The sequence below is a fragment of the Myotis yumanensis genome, unplaced genomic scaffold (genome assembly GCF_028538775.1).
Source record: "Myotis yumanensis isolate MYYU_CA2020_CCGP unplaced genomic scaffold, mMyoYum1.0.hap1 SCAF_12, whole genome shotgun sequence".
NCBI lineage: Eukaryota > Metazoa > Chordata > Mammalia > Chiroptera > Vespertilionidae > Myotis > Myotis yumanensis.
This window is the reverse complement of record NW_027223763.1, coordinates 47,929,481-47,949,915: the sequence shown is the minus strand read 5'-3', so window position 1 is coordinate 47,949,915 and position 20,435 is coordinate 47,929,481. Positions and strand designations below refer to the sequence as shown.

Here is a 20,435-nt window from a genome sequence, read left to right as displayed (position 1 = left end):
TATACATGTGGTGGGATACTGCAACCGTCACGTCCTGGAATAACCGTGCTCATCTTTTTCTCTTTCTTTGGGAAAAATGCAGTTTGGTGTGCTCAGAAGACTTTTCCTAATGGCAAGACAATGAAAAATAACAATTCTGCAAGAAACAACAACAAAATTAAGAGACTTAAGGCCACAATTCAGAAAAAAGTGGACTATTTCATACTTAGTTTTGGTCTCTTAAAAAGAGAGGAAACAATAATGCAAACATATAAGTTTGTTAAGTATATTATATATCCCATTTTAGAGCTCTGCATATTATTCTGATCAACAATCAAAACAATTAAGTATAACAATAAGCTAGGTTAAAAAGACAAACAAGAAAATCATCAAATTAACAGAACTTAGTCACCTGTATAAGCGCCTGTAGCCCTGACCTAAGAGAAGATCTATTTTCAGATACATTGGCCCTTGATTGATGTCCAATTTAAGCAGCTCCCAGCCTGCAAGGTGCTGATAAGTGATAGGCTCACGGGGTGGTTGCAGAACTGTTCTTGGGTATGTGTTTCATGTCTCCTCAGGATTTCCTTCTAGCAGTGAAACAAATTAAATCTATGTGGGTAACTGTTCCCAGCATATGTTAATACTAGTATGTCTTCATTTGTCTTAATGATGAGGCCGAGGGCTGGTGCCTCTGCTGCTATTCTAGGACCCAGCTGCCAATAAAAGGCTTCGTACTAATGAGATTCTCAGTGGAAATATCTTAAACAAATACATGCCCAAAGCAGGCAGCCAGCTTCTTCCTGCTGGAGTACAGCAACTATCTTGTAGTTATTTGCAGGAAGAGCTTTGTTTTCCATTCCTCACATTTACCCTAGTCCTACAATTCTTCTGGACATATCAGAAATGTATTAAAATCAACAACCGTACTTCTCTGCCTCTCTCTGGAGTTGCCCTCTACCTCCCAGTCATCACTGACTGAGGGCAGAGCTGCCCCCAAATCCAGGCTTTTGGACAATTTATAATGTGATGTTGAGAATAGGGGCAGTGACCACTGGAGAGGGAAGGAACATAGGCAAGGAAAACAGCCTAATCTTTGAAAACCTCTATAATAGGAACATGACTAAAGTTAACTTGAATATAAAATGCCTGTCTGCATGGTCTAAACACCCCACCTGCCAAAAACAACAACGGTGATGATGATAATTATACACAATGACGACGATAAGGATGACAACAGACACTGTGTACTGAGCAATGACTTAATGTTGAGTGCATCACCTTTAATTCTCACTATAACCCTATGAGATTAGGCATCATTCCCCCCATTTTATAGAGGAGAAATCTGTGGTTCAGAAAGGCTAAGTAACATGCCGTGGTCCTATAGCTGGTGAATGATGAAGCCAGGAGCCCGAATCCAAGTTTGACCCCAAAGGCCATATTCTTAACCACTATATCATACTGGCTCTACCAACATGCTACAGAGTTCTAGACCAGGGCTGCCCAATAGAATTTCCTGCGATGATGGAAATGCTCTCTGTTTGTGCTGTCTACTGCAGTAGTCACAAGCCACATGTGGCTAGTAAGCACCTGAAATGTGGCTAGTGTGAGTGAGGAACTGAATTTTGATTTTAATTAACCTCAATTTAAATAGCCATATGTGGGTAATGACTACCACCCTGGACAGCATAATCTCTAGACCTTCCCAGAGTGTCCAACATTTAGTGGATGCTCAACAATGTTGAATGAACAAACTCAAGCTTGACTCCATTACAAGGACACCCTCTCCACCTTGCCAGCACAGGGGCAGGGGAGAGGATGAAGGGAAACCATCATCTCCAGGTATGCATTTCCTTCACCACACTGGCCACATTGCTCCAAGGCCCGAGGCTTCTTCTTCACCGGTCCCCAGTGCAATAAATAAATAAGTTGCTCTGTGGATGTTGTGTTCGGTGCCTTCCACGTGAAGAACAGAGCTGCACTTTTTATGGGCGGTGTTCTTACAAAGTGAGCTCGTTTCAAAGATCCACATGTGTCAGAGATTGGGAACTCGGCAGGTAGTCTCCTTAGAAACCATGTGCACAGGGCAGTTTGGCTCGGTTTCCAGGACAACCATCCATGATAGACCTCCATTGGAGAACACATTTAGCATCTTAGTGCCTCTCTCCCATTTTTTTCATTATTGTGTACTCTACCCCACACCCCACTCACCTCCAGCCTTTTAGACAATTTTTTCCTTATGGAAACCCCATGAAATTTTAATACCATAGACCAGTGATGGCGAACCTATGACACCCGTGTCAGAGGTGACACGTGAACTCATTTTTTTGGTTGATTTTTCTTTGTTAAATGGCACTTAAATATATAAAATAAATATTAAAAATATAAGTCTTTGTTTTACTATGGTTGCAAATATCAAAAAATTTCTATATGTGACACGGCACCAGAGTTAAGTTAGGGTTTTTCAAAATGCTGACACGCCAAGCTCAAAAGGTGCGCCATCACTGCCATAGACAAACTTTACATTTGTTTATGTACTAAATAAATACATGTATTTTTTTTTTTTTTTTTACATAAAAAGAGTAAGTTTCTATCCCTTAACTCCTACCCCAAACCAGCTTTTGTTGCCTTGGGGGCGATATTGCTCCTGTTGAGAACATGGAGGCTAGCTTGAGGGATACCGTTGTGTGAATGGCACCTTAATCCAGAAGGCAGTGCCTCTTCATCAGTTCCTCTGTCACACTAGTTACCTTCCAAGTGTTCACTAGCTACAAGTAGCTTGTGTCTACTGCAGTGGACAGCACAAGCAGAGATCATGTTGGGAAGTGTTGGTCTAGAATTTGTAGCAGGTGGATAGAGCCAGTATGACACAATGGTTAAGAATATGGCCCCCACCACTTACTGGGGAAGGTCAGTTCCCAACAAGTGAAACATCACCATGCTTTATCCTGGGGTTTTACTCTCAATAGTCAGGAACAGTTCTGAGGCTGGGCTGTACTCTAGAAACAGGAAGACAATCTAAGGTTGTCCTTGGAAGTGGGGAGCACCTGCTAGCTCTTTATTTTAAGAAACCACACTTGCTTTTTCGCTTTGGGAGGAGGTTCTGATGAGCTGAGTTGCTGGCTCCTGGCCCAAACAGTAATAATCGATTAGAACTTTTTATAAAAACACTACAAAAGCAGCAGCTACCATGGGCTAAACAATAGCATGTTCTAAAAATAAACACTCGAGGGCAAAAGACTCCTCTGAGAGCTCCCTGATGTAGCTTACCACCCACTGGAGAACAAAGTTTTCATGACTATCTCTCCACGTTGCCACTAAGAGTTCAGCACTAAGTATTACTGGACATTTTTTGGCCTGGCAGCTGATGGTGCTTCACAACTTGGAATGGACACAACCAGGAAACTCACTGTTGCATCCTTGCATCCGGATGGCTTCTCTCTGTCACCTGCAGAGAGCCACCGGTATAGGGAGAAACAAACATTGGCTTTGGTGGGACAGATTGGGCTCAAATCCCAGCCTTCTCCTACCAGACTGTTTCCTCACCTATCAAACGGAGGTTTTAAGTGCCTCTGCACCTTAAAGGGTAATTGTGAGGAGCACGTGGACAACCTCATCTTGTACAGCTGTTGTGAGGATTAGAAACAATATCTGTAACACACCTAGCACAGTGCCTAGAACTTAATTTGTATTAGTGAGTAGATTCCATTATTCTTGAACGAAATGATCACTATCAAGTGTGTCACTGAGCAAATGGAAGGCATTTAACAAGGGCCAGCTCATTCATTCCCTTGTTCTTTCTTCCATCATCCTTCTGGGCTCCATCATGTAGTCACTAAAGAAATCTCTGAAAAACACGAATCAGGCCATTTCACATGCATGTATAACCCTCTGGTGGTACTTAAGCCAGAAAATCCTTAATCCAGCTAACGAGGCCCTGCACGAAGAGTGCCTGCCTGCCTCCCTGTCCCAGCTGGTGCCACCTTCCTGTCGCCTCCTCCTACCCTCTGGAGCCCAGGGAGCTCCCCACCACTTAAAGGCTTTTGGACAGGCTCCTCCCTCTGTTGGACTACTCCCGCCCCTTCTCCCCCCTTCGTTTGGCTACTTTCAAGTCCTTTCCTCAGAGTCCTTCCCTGAGTCTCAGGATGAACCAGGCTCCTCTGTTTTCCTCATGTGCATCTTGCTCATGTCGTTTCACATGGTTTATCAACGGGTTCATTTAACTTCTGTCTTTCTCACTAGACTAGAAGCTCCTTGATGGCAGGAGGCTATCTGCCTGCTCACCAGTGTGGATGCAGTGCCTGCACACAGAGGAACTTGAGAAACACATATGGACAGAATGAATGACCCTGGTTGTTTATGGACAGCTGCCTGTCCTCAGGGCCCCTCTTCCCAGGGTCTGGTCCCTGGGTAGTAGAATGTTCCAGAATGGATTTCCAGACTCTGTGTCAGTCCCAGGTGCTGCCCTTAGGGTCTGTGTGATCTTGCAAAAGCGGCTTCATTTCTCTTCAACCTCCAGTTTCCTTATCTCTAAAGATGGAGATAAGGTCCTACACCTAATGTACTGTTACATTGGGCTGCTATGAGAATCCAATAAACAGGGTCACTGCCCAGAGAAAACAAGGCTGGATATGAGTTCACTTTGTTCATCCAGGGTACAGGGAAGTCTCTGCAGGTTCCATTATACCTGGGATGATGAAAGGGAAGACAAAAGGCAGAGGGGAGTATGCAAAATATATTTCTGTGCATGCTTCCCCTGGGACATCTATTTTTCTTTGAGACATTAATACAAAGAACTCCCCTAAATAGTTACATCGCCAGCACAGACTAGTCTGTGAAGTTAAGGAAATAACCTGGTCCTCAGGCAGAACCGACTAAAGGTCACTTGGCAGCCTCTGTCAGCAGGTCCACATTTGATGTTCAAAGCGTGTCAAGAAGCTGCGGGGCTGGTCTGCTTCCTCAGCAGACTGGGGAGCTGTTTGAACACTTCTTCAATACCACAAGGTGTCGTGGTATTTGCATTGGGACCGATTTCTTAGAAGACCCCACGAGCTTTTAGAGGCGGCTTAGTGTCTAAATAAGAGCATTAACCAGACCTCAGAGGATCTGGGGACTCAGCCACTCCCTTCAGAGCTCATAGGAATGCTCTGACATCAGGATAGCTAAGAGCTCTGACACGTCTCTGGTTTTCTACCACAACCTAATTATCACCTAACTCTCTCTTTGCTTCTCCTTATAAAACGGGTAGACCAGGCTTCTGCGTAGGAGCTACCTGAATGCTGGTGAACTTCATAAACCAGCCACAAAGCAAGTCTTTTTATATTGTTTTCATCTCCAGAATGGGTGCCTTGTGTGCATTCCCAGTGTATGGCTCAATTCTAAGACTGGCCTGATAGTGTCTACCGCCAATGCAGGGACTTCCTTGAAACTATGGATGAAAGAAAAACAGGTTCTATGGCAGGAACCTCCCAAGGTGATCTGATCATAAATTCCTAACCGAGCAGGTCATGGTGGTAGTCACGTTCCAGACATATAACTATTTCAGTAAAAGATGTATCTTTGCCTTAAGCGAACCCTGTCCATTGTTTTTGTGCACCTGGGTTAACACACCTTTGAAATGAACATAACCACCCTGAAGAGAAACTGCAAAACTGTCATCCTCCGGAGCATTTGAGATCTTGCTTCCTGGCAATTGTCACCAATTTTGGCTCAAGTAAACTCTTACAGACATTCTCTGCAGGTTTGGATGTTTCTTACGTCAACATTTCTGACAGTATTAGACAAAAGATTAAAGAACTAGATAGCACTTCAAATGCACCAGGACCCTGTTATGTAACACGGTACTGTTACTTCCCTGTTTTACAGCTGAGGCAAAGTTAAGTAACTGGTTCAAGGTTTCACAGCTAGTTAATGGCAAAGCCAGGATTCAAACCCAGGCAGTCTGTCTCCTCTGGCTGCACTCTTAACCACTAGGCTCCCTTGCCCTCCTATCTATCTATGTCTGATACTAATGAAGACTCTTTGCTTGACCAAACTTTAGTCAGGCTCCTGCACCTTCCCCTAGGCCCATTTACACTTCCTTGTAAGACCTAGTTTTAGCAAGAACCCTGCTAAGTCAATTTAATTAGAACCGTCCACTCTTGATATTGGATCACTGACATCTACTTAGGTTCCTTAGTCTCCACCATCTCCCAGGTGATGTCTGATGACCCTGGCCTACCTTCAGCAAGAATCAGGTTAGGCCAATGTAGCCAGAATCCTCTTTACCCTCTGATGCCTCCTCTTAGTAATCCATCCACTTATCCCTCCCTTTCGAGGTGGACATCAATTTCTTCTTGCTCAATATATCTCCCCCCACTGCAAATCCCATTGCAGTGGTCCTGGTACCTATCACCATGGGCCTGAATAAAGTCCGCCTTTACCCAGGGTCACTGAATTTTCTTTTCTTTCAGAACACGTCCCCACCTGAAGATTGTCACTGTGTCCCTTTGGAGAGAATGGCACAGTGGGGAGTTGCTGCTAAAAGTTGCTTCTCCACGCCTGCAGGCTCCGGTCTAAACTCCTCAAGAAGGCACACAACTCACGAAGCCACATGCTCACCTTTCATTTCCACTCCTCTTCCCTATGTTTACAGCATTCCAAAGTCTCACGGTCCTCCCAAGATACCATGCCTTCTGCTATTTTCTTCTTCCAACAATGTCCACCCCCCGCATCATCTAATTTCTATTTTTTCTTTAAAACTGCACCCCACTGTCCCCTCATCTGCACAAAGCACTTATCACACAGAACTGCAATCCACTTTCTCTTTCTTGTGGGACAGGACTTCTCTTTATATCTGTGTGCCTAGCACAGAGCCTGGGGCACCAAAGATCAATGAATGAATGCGTGGTCTCCCATGTCCATGCATTCAACACATAGAAGGTGCCTTCGAATCCCTGCAAGTTTCCTTAGATCCTTTTTTAAAGAAATAAAACTAGGTTAATTCATCGTCAAACAGAGCTGTGAACCAGTCTAGTACCAGTTTAGGCAGAAGGGACAGCCTGGTGAGTTCTTTAGGCTTTACTATCTCAGAGAGAGACTGAAGCAGGGCATATTTATCTCTTGCCAGTTTTCATTTTATTACTGTTCCCAGTGGCACGTTCCTTCATACACTACATGCCCCGTCCTTCTTTGGATAAAAGGCACTGTAGAAATCCAATCGATATAATTAAGTCCTCTGGCTTCAATAGTTGTGTTCTAACTCAACACAAACTTCTTGATGGTCTTAGGGAAACGTTTACTTCATGTGTGCAGAACTGCTTCCAGTGGTTCTCAACCTTCTGGCCCTTTAAATATAGTTCCTCATGTTGTGACCCAACCATAAAATTATTTTCATTGCTACTTCATAACTGTAATTTTGCTACTGTTATGAATCATAATGTAAATATGTGATAGGCAGGATGGCCTTAGGCGACCCCTGTGAAAGAGTTGTTCGACCCCCAAAAGGGTCGCGACCCACAGGTTGAGAACCGCTGGCTTAGGCCATCTTATTTTCTTGGTTCCCAAACAAGGCTGAGGAAAGAAAAAAGAGGTGCTCCTTGAAATGCAGGCAGAGCCCAGTGGCTCCAGATGTTGCCAATGAGGCAAGATGTTCATTCTCAGCCTGTATGCAGTTTTAAGTTCATAAGCCACTTTGAAATGGCAATTTTCATAGAGACTGAACTATATAAAAAACCACCATGTTTCAAGAACAGCATGCACACTTTCCCTCAGAGGTAAGTAACATATGATTTCACTCATATGTGGAATCTAATGAACAAATAAACTAACAAGCAAAATAGAGACAGACTCATAGATAGAGAGAGCAGACTGACAGCTGTGTGTGTGTGTTGCGGGGGTGGGGGGTGGGGGGGGGAGGCGGGGCGGGGGAGAAGGAGGGAAGAGATTGAAAAAAAAAAGAGAGAGAAAATGTTTGTTGGTTTGTCACCAGGATTCTACCTGACTAGACTGTATCTCTGAAGGTCAGAATCTAATCTTATCTTTCATCTCAGCTTGGGTTAGAACCTGGCTGGCCTCCCATTTTTTGTAAATAAAGGTTTTATTGGCACACAGCTATGCCCAGTCATTTGTCTAATGTCTATCTTTTCTACAACAACCAGCTGGGTAGTTGGACAGAGACACAATGTCCTGAAAAGCCCCAAACAGGCACTTCCTGGCTCTTTACAAGAAGCTTGCATTCTCCCACTTGAAAAGAAACTGACGCACATAGGTATTCTCCAGCTGGCTGTTTAATAAATACTGGTTATAGCGAAGCCTTTCATTTCTTTTCTTTGTTAAAAAGTGGTGGAAAACCTCCGCCCTGTCAGGTGAGATCAAGCCCTAAAAATTTTGAAATCTTGATGCAGAAGTTGGAGTAACAACCATTTAAAAGTTTGGAGCCTTTAAAAAATTTTTTTTCTCCCCACGGTGTAGACTTAAATTTATCTTTGGGGAAGCTCCCTTAAAGGTAAGTCCGTTACCCAATCAGTGCTCTTGTGGAAACTGGAAAGTCACTGACAAACATCACAAAAGTTTTTATCGAAGTCATCAGTACTAGGGTCCAGGTCTCAGGGTCCTGAGGTGGCGGGAAAGGGAAAGGCTTGGTGTAAACGTGGGACGCACAGAGCTGCAAACCGGTGCAGCATCTTGAGGAGCCAGCATCTGTAGGAAATCCAGAGTAAGATGCCACAGGAGGGGGTAGGAATGAGCATCTTGCTCTGGAGGGGAACTGTGAACAGGAACCACGTGGACTTGGTATAGCCCAAACTGGACAAACTCCAAGTCTGCCAAGTTGGGTGGGTATGCCACAACACAGCTGGTACTAAAGGTCTTCATTCTAGTGTGAGTCTCCTGATGAGGCCCATGCAACAAAGCCAGCCCCTTGAGGCTGTGGTAGGCGTTTTCCCTGAAGTGGATATTCCATAATAGCAATCGAGGTTGCTCCTGGCCAACACAAGAGGGCCTCTGTGATGACGAAACTTTTCACTCTTAGAATCTAGTGTTGGGTGATGTGCCTGGGGCGCAGCAATGCCTAGCACATCTTCGTGTATAAGAATAAGCTGGTGGCAGACTCATGGAGGCGGATTGTCAGCTAAGTAGAGGGGCAGCCCTCTTAGGGGACCCCGAGGCTCTCGGAAGAGCCCCTTCAGGGAGCAGCTCTATGCCACTGTTGATATTTCATCTCCTTTTATCCTTCAACCTTTCAGAAAACTTTGTCCCAAATAGCAGCCTAGTCTTGCTGTGCTCTGAAGAATTAAATTCTCATTCTCTTCTTGGGATGAGAAGCAGAGGGGAGCTCCTCATCGTCAGAGGAGTGGCAGCAGCCACAGGAGACCCCACAGGTGGCAGCTGTGCCCAGGGGAGCACTTCTGAGGCGCATCCTGGAAAGATGCTCTGGGAACCTCTGGGAGTGGGAGCTGAGGGGCTGTTTGTTCCTTTCCTGTGCTGCTCATAGGAAGTGAAAATCATCATAATTTGGGCATGAAAGAAAATGTGACCCGAACTTACACTCACTGGCTGGTGAGACTGGAGCAGGATTTTCTGTGGATATAGTTCTCAGGCATGTTCATAAGCCATTTCCCCTGCTAGTTCCCTCGTGGTTTGATGTAAATAGAGCTTTCAAACCTAAATGTTAACAGGGCCCACAGTGTGCATGGCACCAGTGTTCCTCAGATATAAATTATGGGTAAAATTTTGTGAGTGCCTACATTGTCTGTCTGTAAAAACGCCTTGAGATTATGTCTACTGTCCCTTCTCGCTCTCTCCCTTTTTAAGGCAAATTCCAGACATGGTCATTTCAAACCTACTCAATCCCATATACATTTAAAATTGACATTTTCTTACATAACGAATACCATTATCACCACAGACTTATCAACCGTTTCTTGGCGCCATCTAACAGCCAGTCTGTATTCAAATGTTCCTGATTAACATGATATCGGATCCTCACCATCACAGGAAGAGGGATTCTCCTCTTTTTTTTTTAAAGCTATAAAGTAAGTACTTTTATGCTAGCAGAAGCTTTAACAGCAGAGGGTTTTTTCCACTTGTTACTTTGATGAGAGCATTTCCTTTATGCAGGAGCACAGGTTCTTAGTCTTGGGCCTCAATTTTTGCTGTGTCTCTATCTTCAGTTAATGCATCCCCGGGGCTCATTCAACTCACCTTCCAACATACATCCTCTGCTGGCCTACTGGATGTATAAAATAAGCTATTGATCTGTGGATTTATGAAGGCTTCTGAGATGTGAAAGCAGCTCCTCCTGAGTATTTCCTAACTTCTGCTTTACCCTCCTGACTGCACTAGTATTATTACTTTTTTCCTCTAGTCTGACAACTTAAAAACGTGCATGTGGAATTACTGTTCCCATCCTGCTTTGCTCATGTCCCTTGAATCTTCGACCATTTTATTGATCTATGTCAAAGGTATGGGTAGTGGGTCTGCTCTCTGAGTCCTGTTTAACTGCTGGGGGTTTAGTGAAGGAAAAATGGAGTTCTGTGCTATAGCTCCAAAGAACAGCTGGGTTATGTGAGTGGAATACTAAAGGTTATAAATTAAAAAAAAAAAAAAAGGTTATAAATTATTTCCTAGATTATATGCAAGGCTAAGTAGCACCAAAAACAGCCAGACTGCAGAAATCTTACTACTTACTGACTGCCAAGAGCAGTACATGTTTTCAAACATTATACAACTAGTATATTCATACATGTATTATCTTCTAAAGCCTGGTTCACTGCATGAGTTTTGGATTTGCTGACTAATTTGGATCAACTTCCATACCTTCCTCCATAGACACAAATTTTAAATAGCATCGATCACCAAGTGGTTTATGAACTTTGTGAAACTGCATGCATGCACAATACAGTATGTAAGTACAACGGTGAACATTTTTCGTGGGAGAGAGTCCAAAACTTTCATCATGGTTTCAAAGGAGCCTAAGAAAACACTAAGAGCCTTTGATATGGAAAAAAATTCTAAAGGGTTGTCACAACAGCAATGCTCACAGGGGCCAGAGATTAACATAAATGAGTGAAGTGGATGAGGTATTAGGCAATAGGGAATGGTGGAAACTGGTAGCCTCAAATACATTCACTCCAACTACATAGAGTAGCTAGCTATCTTTAAGCTGCAGATCACAGTTGGTAGGTGGGAACACAGGTTCAAGTGTTTCCTGGTCTTACTTTTTCTTCCCCCCAAGGAAGCCAGAAATCTGGATGCTTACATGAAATCTTCCAAATTTTAAATGCTGATAATAATTTCAAGTTAAATAAACAAACATTGTATGGTACCGACAACTAGTCTGCTGACTTGGTCCTCAGGCTGCAGGGCCTAACCGAAGCCAGGCATTTAAAAACATAATTAAATTCGTAAATAAAAATAACTAAACACTCTCTTCAGATCTGTAATAAGCCAACAACACCAAGACCATTTAGGAACAAGGCTCCCAAGGGATTCTAGTTTGGTGGTTTGGCGTTTGAAAAGTTCAATGGCCAAATCTATAGCAATGCAACTGCTGAATGCAGCGGATCCTGACATCCACCCTTCCTTCCCCAGCCAATGTCCAGTACTCTACATAGGTCAATCCCAGGCCTCTTTAGTGGCAGTGGGAAAAATGTTCCAGAAGAAGACATGTCAAGAATCCTAATATAGACCATCTAACTACTACAGTACACTTGAAACTAATACAAAATAATATGGAATGTAAACTGTAATAGAAAAACAAGAATCAAGCAATTATACACTTTCCACTCAAGCAATTATACACTTTCCAAGTAAGGTATGTGAGAGAGTGTGTACGTTACATCAAATACATTTTGATTTTTCCCATAATTAGAAAAGAACAATTTAAGGTACCTGTGATCATGCTGGATACAATTAGTGGCAAAATGATGAGTTTCAGCATCCTCATTAGGATTTCTCCAGGAAAGGCAAAGTAGAACTTCTCCAGATTAGAGAGTTTGCTGTATTCTCGAACCAAGACTCCTATGCCAATCCCTAAAAAAAAAAAAAAAAAGGGAAGGGAAAAAAAAAAGAACATTGTTGAGTTCTCCTGTATAAAGTTCTATGGAAAAATACTCCCCCCAAATGATGCAAATTTTAATGGCAAGTTTAGATAATCTCCCAGGAGTCTGTAAATTTTAGACTTAAAAACCAAATCACATTTTAATGAATGGGAAGTATACATTATTTGGTAAACCTGTAAAAAATATTCTTCACGTGAAAAATTGTTTTTAATTTATTTTCTTCTCCAATCATGTTTATTATAATGACAAAACATCACAAAATACTGTGAGAAAGAAAATAATCATCTTGATCGACCCAATACAGTATAACTTTTGTTTTTACACACCAACCTTATACTTTGTCTAGCTTAGATAGCTTACATATTTTATAGTTTACATAACTGTTTTCATTTTCTATTTTATCATAATTATTTTTTATAACTTTTATAAAAAACTCTTCTGTTTATGCAACTTTTATAATTTTAATAGCAACATAAGATTCTGTTAGTTTGATATATTTACCATATTGTTGAACAATTATGTTCTCTAATGCTTTGTATTCTTTTCAGGTCTTTTTAGATAATGACGTGTTCAAGTTTGTTTGGTCAAGAGCTTTTTGCAAAGTTTCTAATCCTGGACATTTAGGCTTATTATGTGAGTAGGGGAATGTTTATTATCAAGACATGTTATACATTCTCTGAAAGCTTGCCTTATCTACATGAAATCCTTCTGTTGTGATGACTTGGATAACTAAAAATCACAAATTTTAAACATATCTTCTTTATCCTCTTCCAAATGGTTCCAATAATATCTAACTGCCCTACGCCATCCCACTCCCCACAAACCCCATTCACAATCCCCCCTTTTTAAAACCAAGAAATAAAATGGGCTGGGATGAGTAGTGCATCAACTTCTGAGGATGACAGGCTAATTGGAGGTAAGATGACTAAGGAGCAAGAAGATTCCAGGAGGATATCACTGGATATGCTAATTTACAAATGTGAAAATTTAGAGTTGTTTGGGCATAGTTAAGAACTCCAGGGCAATGAAAAGAGATGTGAATTATAATCAGTATTAGAGTTTTCATTTAAATTCAGGTATACTTCCCATACCTATTAGTAGACCAAGTAGATGCACCTCACAAGATGCATTTGTGTAGTAATATTATTCTTACTAGTAGCTTAATTTTATATTCCCACATATTTTACTTTTGCTTTCATCTCTTTATTTTGTGTATGCATTACTGATTTCTGGTCAGCCACTTTAAATTATATATAAATCTGTATATATATATATATATATATATATATATATATATCCCATGTTCAAAGGCTGTTAAATCGCATTGTTTACCCATATCTTCAGAAAAAAAATCACTTCTGTCGTGTTAAACAACCTGCTACCCTATTTATAATGGTCTGGCCCTCTAGCAACTTCAGCACGAAATTATAGCTAATTTGCCTACAAACGTCAGGTGGTCATAATAATCTGGCCACTCAGTGTATATGTAAACATTTCCCAAAATGTAGCTAAGACAGAAAAAAAAAAAGGCTTTATTATCAAACCCATTTGGTTCGTATTTCAAAACCTAGTGTTAGAGACTCCTGAGTAATTAAGGTACACCAAGGGTTCAAAATATTTTAAGTGAATTTAAAAAGCTTTTTGTGCTCACTTCCTACTTAATAAATTGCTTACGTTCAGCTGTTCTATATGGAACACACCTACATTATGCTATAAGGATACTCTATAATGCTCAGTGTTTTAAAAAAAGAAACCAACCAAACAGACATTTTTTTCTCATACTATTTAGGTTGCTTCAAGTAAATTTCTGGCTTGTATATCAAAGAGAGCTCTGTATGTAAAAATAAAGGAGATGTGTCTGTGCTCAAAAACCAGTCACAAAAGCACTCTGTTGAGTAGCAAAGAACCCAAAGTGCTCCGATCTTACTAACAATTAACTGTGCTTCTAATCATCTCCACCCCAAATGAATGCAGGGCAGTTAGAAAGAAATGTGCTTGCTTTTCCAGCCTTTAGCCAGATATGGGTTTTCATGGCAGAGATAAAAGAGTCTGCACAAGGAGTCATTTGAAAGCAATCAAAGGTGACAAACACTATAAATAGGTCACTGTGTTTAGTAATGAAAGCTTTCTCTCAAGCTTGTGCTTGACTTATCACAAATTGTATTCCAGTATTTCTCTTCTTTTTTCTTCTCTTTCTTTCTTTCTTTCTTTCTTTTTTTTTTTTTTACTGAAAAAAATATAAAAACCAACCGAGACCTGGAGAAGCAGGAGGGGCGATTCACCCTGAGCCACAAATGTCATCCCTGGGGTCCTCAAGCAGAAGTGGTTGGTGAATGACCAGGAGTTACAGCTGGGAAATGGATGTGCTTTATTTTGGTCTCAAACAAGTTTGGAAAAATTAGATGTGAGATAAGAAAAATCACTGAAAGATTTTCTAGGTTCTAAGATGAGAGGTCAGGATTTTCACAGGGCACAATCTTTCCCTACCCTTTTGCAGAGACAGAACCTTGGACTGGATTAAGGAGCATGGAGAGGTCTCCAAATCTAAAGGATGCTGGGAATAAGTGTCTGTCTGGGGGTGCACAGGTCAGATCCACTCCCAGAGCTAGAGAAGATCAAGATCAGGTATTGCTCTAGGAAGGCCTTCAGCAGGGCCTACAAGGAAGCCCAAAGGTAAAATTGGTACTTAGACCTCTATAGCCCCCGAAAATACCAGGAATTGATTTCTGGGCTGCCTTCCTCCAACACAGGCAAGAAAATCCCAAGCAGGTACTGAGGCAGCTTAGAAAGAACATGGTTTTAGGACAGGCTTGAATTCTGCCTCCACCACTTACAAGGTGTTAACCTTCCCCAGTTGTCAAGTGGTCAAATTAGAGGTAGGGGCAAACGGGTTGGATTAGATGCCTTCAAAGGCCCCTCTTAATGCCTAAAATGCTGTGATCATCTCAGCCTTGGTGTCCTCAACTTTAAAATGCGATCAGAGGAGCAGCTCATTAGCTCCAAGGGAGCTGGCCGTGTTTCTTCAGTTTTTACACCAAATGTTACGTATACTGGTAAAACAGGAAAGGGAGAAACTAGGGAGTTTCCTAGGGAGGAAAGCAATTAAACCTGAGCTAGAGATTTCTTCTTTAAGCTCATGTTCAAAAATTTAAGCTTAAAAGAGAAGATGCTATCTCTTCGTGTCCATGTTGTCTCAAACAACTGTTACTCCAATAGCCTTATCTTGGAAGTAATGCGTGACTGCCGCCCCCCCCCCCCCCCCCACCCCGCCCCGCCAATGTTTATAAAAAATTGTTTTAAAAAAAGCTAAAAAAATTATTGTTCAAGAAATAATTCTGGCTATCAAAATAAAGAACAAGTAATGATTTCATGAACCTATTCACTCCTTTAACCACCCCCTCATGCCACTTAAGAGATTAAAATCTGTGATTTTTAATCAAAGTCCCAGAATAGTATTATGATCCACAGATTGATTTTGGCTTGGTTAAACAAGAATTATTGGTAGAGGAAAAAATATTTTTAACCATCACTGAAATAGTTATCTAGCCATGCCATTATTCTAGATATTATATTAAGCAAATACAATTTGCTTTTTTTGTCTAAGGTTAATGCTGATAACCAGAAAATAAAAAGTACAGAATGAATAGAGTTATCAACAAATAACTACTTGTATACCCTGAATAGACTGGGGGGGGGGGGGCGGGTGGGTAGGGGGGAGAAGAAAGGGGGAGCTGGTCTCTCTATCCTGTCCTTCCAATGAAATATCTGTCTTTTTCTCATCTTTTTCTTTAGAGCTAAGTAGTTCTACCAATGCAAGTTCTTACAAGAACTCTGGCTCAAAAATAGATGCCTCTGAGTCAGTACAGCTTTTTTTTTTTTTTTTTTTTACTGCACAAGAAATATTATCACAGCTCTACTAGAAATAATAAGTGCAAAAATTCACCCACAACTTTATCAACTTAAATATGTGAAAAGTGAAATTGTTTCCATGCTCCATATACTATTGCAGTTAATCATAATAAAATGGTTAATAATTATTGAGTATATACTATATGTCAGAATCTGTACTAAGTACTTCAAATAAATGTTTTCTTGTATACCAGTACTGTTATTTTTTGTTTTACCAACAGCTTTTTAAAAATTTTCCAAAAAAAATTTTTATAATTCTTTATTGTTTAAAATATTACTATATCTCCCTTTTTCCCCATTGACCTCTCCCCAGCCACTCCCCCCCGACCCCCAGCACATGCCCTCACCCCCCCTAGTGTCTGTGTGCATTGGTTATGCTTACATGCATGCATACAAGTCCTTTGGTTGATCTCTTACCCCTCCGCCCCCACCCTCCCCTGCCTTCCCTCTGAGGGTTGATGGTCTGATCAATGCTTCTCTGTCTCTGAATCTATTTTTGTTCATCAGTTTATGTTGTTGATTATATTCCACAAATGAGTGAGATCATGTGATAATTATCTTCCTCCAACTGGCTTATTTCATTTAGCATAATGCTCCCCATGTCTAGCCATGGTGTTATCAATGGTTAAGAGTTCTTTCTTTTTTACAGCAGCATAGTATTCCATTGTGTAGATGTACCACAGTTTTCTAATCCACTCATCTGCTGATGGGCACTAAGGCTGTTTCCAAATCTTAGCTATGGTGAATTGTGCTGCTATGAACATAGGGGTGCATATATCCTTTCTGATTGGTGTTTCTGATTTCTTGAGAAATATTACTAGAAATGGGATCACTGAGTCAAATGGGAGTTCCATTTTTTATGTTTTGAGGAAACTCCACACTGTCTTCCATAGTGGCTGCACCAGTCTGCATTCCCACCAGCAGTGCATGAGGGTTCCTTTTCCTCCATATCCTTGCCAGCACTTGTCATTTGTTGATTTGTTGATGATAGCCAGTCTGACAGGTGTGAGATGGTACCTCATTGTTATTTTGATTTGCATCTTTTGGATGATTAGTGACTTTGAGCATGTTTTCATATGTCTCTTGGCCTTCTGTACCAATATGTCTACTTTTGAAAAATGTCTATTTAGGTCCTTTGCCCTTTTTTTGATTGGATTGTTTATCTTCCTTTTGTTAAAATGTATGAGTTCCTTATAAATTTTGGAGATTAGACCCTTATCGGAGATAACATTGGCAGATATATTTTTCCATGCAATGGGCTTTCTTATTGTTTTGTTGATTGGTTCTTTTGCTGTGCAGAAGCTTTTTATTTTGATGTAGTCCCATTTGTTTATTTTCTTAGTTACCATTGCCCAAGGAGCTGTATCAGTAAAGATACTGCTACAACATGTCTGATATTTTGTTGCCTGTGGATTTTTCTAATATTTTTTATGGTTTCCCACCTTACATTTAAGTCTTTTTATCTGACCAATTTTCCCAACACTATTATTAAAGAGACTGTCTTGACTCCATTGTATGCTCTTGCCTCCTTTGTCAAATATTAATTGAGTATAATGGCTTGGGCCGATTTCTGGGCTCACTGTTCTGTTCCATTTGTCTATATGTCTGTTTTTGTGCTAGTACCAGGCAGTTTTGAGAACAGTGGTTTTGTAATATAGCTTGATATCTGGTATTGTGATCCTTTGAACTTTGTTCTTCTTTCTCAGGATTGCTGTGGCTATTTGGGGTTTTTATTCCATATGAATTATTGGAGAGTATTCTAGGTCTGTGAAGTTTGCCATTGGTATTTTAATGGGGATTGCATTGAATCTATACATTGCTTTGGGTAGCATGGACATTTTAATAATGTTGATTCTACCAATCCATGAACACAGTATATTCTTCCATTTGTTTATGTCTTCCTTTATCTGTTTTTTCAACATCCTGTAGTTTTCCGAGTACAGGTCTTTTACCTCCTTAGTTAAGTTATTCCTAGGTATCTTAATTTTTTTGTTGCAATGGTAAATGGGATTGTTTTTTTGGTTTCTTTTTCTGTGAGTTCATTATCCTATATAATAAAAGGCTAATATGCAAATAGACCGAACAGCAGAACAACTGGAACAACTGAACAACTGGTTGCTATGATGCATGCTGACCACCAGGGGGCATGTGTGGAACATGGTGGGCATTGGCCGCGGCAGGATGGTGGAGCAGGTGGGGAGGGGCGGGGGGCGGGGGGCGCCAGACCAAGGCAGGGCTCTAGTTGTTGTCATTGGGGCAAAGCTCTGGTGGTTAGCGAAAATTCTTTGCTCCTGCACGCTGCGGTCCCGCCCAGCGCTTGCACCTGATGCTGGCACCTGGCACTGGCCCCAATTACTTGGCACAGTCAGTGGGTGCAAGTGGCAGCTGCTGGCCCCAATCACCCCTCAGGGCTTCTCCACCTCCCCCTGGTCCTGAGGGGCAATCGGGGCAGCAGCCACCGCTTGCACCTGCTGCTCTCACCCGCTGCTGGTGCCAGGCCCGCTCACACCCGCTGCTGGTGCCAGCGCCAATTGCTCCGTGCCGTCAGCGCATGGGAGCAGTGGTGAGGGGAGCAGGGCTGCCGGCAGACAGAGGACCCGGGGCCAAGGTGGGAGGGGCCAGGCAGAGGCACGGAGGATGGGCTGAGACCTGCCCCTATGCCTACCACAGCCTCACAGCCCACAGTTCCTTTCAAGGTACACAAATTCATGCACTGGTCCCCTAGTAAAGTGTAAAGTAAGAAGATTCTCTTCCTCTTCTTCCTTTTCTCCCTGCAGGAGGGTGGGCCTTCCCTGTGGTTTCTGCAGTTCCTGGGAAAGGGAGGGACCAGTGTTGAAAGTGACTGGAGAAGAAGAGTGACCTGTCGTTTTTCACTCTTCCCTGAGGGACAGAATGGGACTGCTGGCTTCTCCATGTGAAAGAAGCCACAGACAGGCGCTGAAGAATAACCTTTCGCCCCAGGAAATAACAACTCCTTGGTCACCTTTTCTAAAATAGAAAGGAGGAACTACACTGTCCTTAAATATGAATTTTAAGTATGTTTGAATGATTTTCACCTTTTACAACAAAGATTACAAATGTCCAAGGCTAGGGGTCAGGGCAGTAGTGAGACCCAGGCCTGTGGGGGTCTGTGGTGGTCCTCACAGTTCCAGCCAAGCACCGTCACATTGAAATGAGGGTCTAGGGTGGCCTCACTGTCTGAATTTTTAAAAGAGAAACTAAGAATCTGAGTCTTGTGTGAAATGGCTCAATTTGTAAATGTTCAAAGCTTAAAAAACTATTTTAAAAAAATATATATTTTATTGATTTTTTACAGAGAGGAAGGGAGAGGGATAGAGAGTTAGAAACATTGATGAGAAACACTGATCAGCTGCCTCCTGCACACTCCCCACTGGGGACGTGCCCGCAACCAAGGTACATGCCCTTGACCGGAATCGAACCTGGAACCCTTGAGTACACAGGCCGATGCTCTATCCACCGAGCCAAACCGGTCAGGGCTTAAAAAACTATTATTAAACTCTGTGAGGTCACAGCAACTACCTCTGCAAGCCAATTTCATCAGGAGGGAGAGAGAGAAGGCAAGAGAATGAGAATCTAAGATCCATGAATTGGGCCAGAGAAAGGTTTGGTAAGATGATGATAGTGGTTTATTTCAGAGCTTAGATGAGAGGGAGTACGAATCAGGTAATTAACTCATCTGTTTTCCAGAGAGAAGAGGAGGTCAGATAAAGCCATGTTGATTATCCCATGTCCCAACAGCAAGCCCTGTTTTATCTCACCTGTTTCCTCAAACTAAATCCACCAGACCTGTGCGTAATCTCTCAGGAACCATTTGATGTGTATTGTGTTCAACTATCCAAATGTTCTGGCCCATTCAGGGTAAGTTTACACTGTGTCTTTGGAGGCATGGCTGGGGTGAAGGGCTCAGCCCCGAAGTCAGACAGACATACCTGATTTGGAACCTGGCTCTTTCATAGTCTCACGGGTCACCTTCTCTTTCCTGTGGCAATTCACAAAGGAGGAACCAGGCTAGCTCTAGTACCAATGGTTCTCTAAAAGGATCTGGAACTGAAGGCCAATTACAAGAATGTGGCTTAAATTTTGAAGGTCATTTTGAGGTGGTTGAAGGGAAGGAACTTACCTAACAACTTCAAGTACTCTTTTAGTTCAGAAAACACCTGACTGGGAGGAGGGAGGAGGACAGAAGTAATCAGAACCCAGTACTCCCAGCACGGACTGCCTGGCCTGCAGGGATGGCAGGGGCGTCTGACAATTAGCAGCCTGGTGGGAGATGTGGGAAAGGATGCTTGATGTGAACAATCAGGGGTCCACTCTGGCTGGAAAGATAACTCTTTTGTCAAGAAGATGCTGGGACCCAGAGAAAGAATTCTCAACTGCAACACCCTAGGGGTAAAACAAGATGGATTTCTGGAGGAACCCAGCAAGGCTGAGTACTAGTAAGCTCTCTATCTCCCCACCACTGGACATTCCCCTTTCCATTGATGT

General features: G+C 42.1%; 1 protein-coding gene across 1 annotated transcript in view; it reads right to left on the bottom strand.

The window, feature by feature from the left end:
- SLC1A1 (solute carrier family 1 member 1) overlaps positions 1 to 20,435 on the bottom strand; it is a 63,046-nt gene that overhangs the window by 25,022 nt on the left and 17,589 nt on the right. Inside the window, exon 2 of the mRNA XM_070431581.1 lies at positions 11,851 to 11,991. Within this exon, the coding sequence (XP_070287682.1) occupies positions 11,851 to 11,991 (141 nt within the window). The remainder of the gene's footprint in view (positions 1 to 11,850; positions 11,992 to 20,435) is intronic.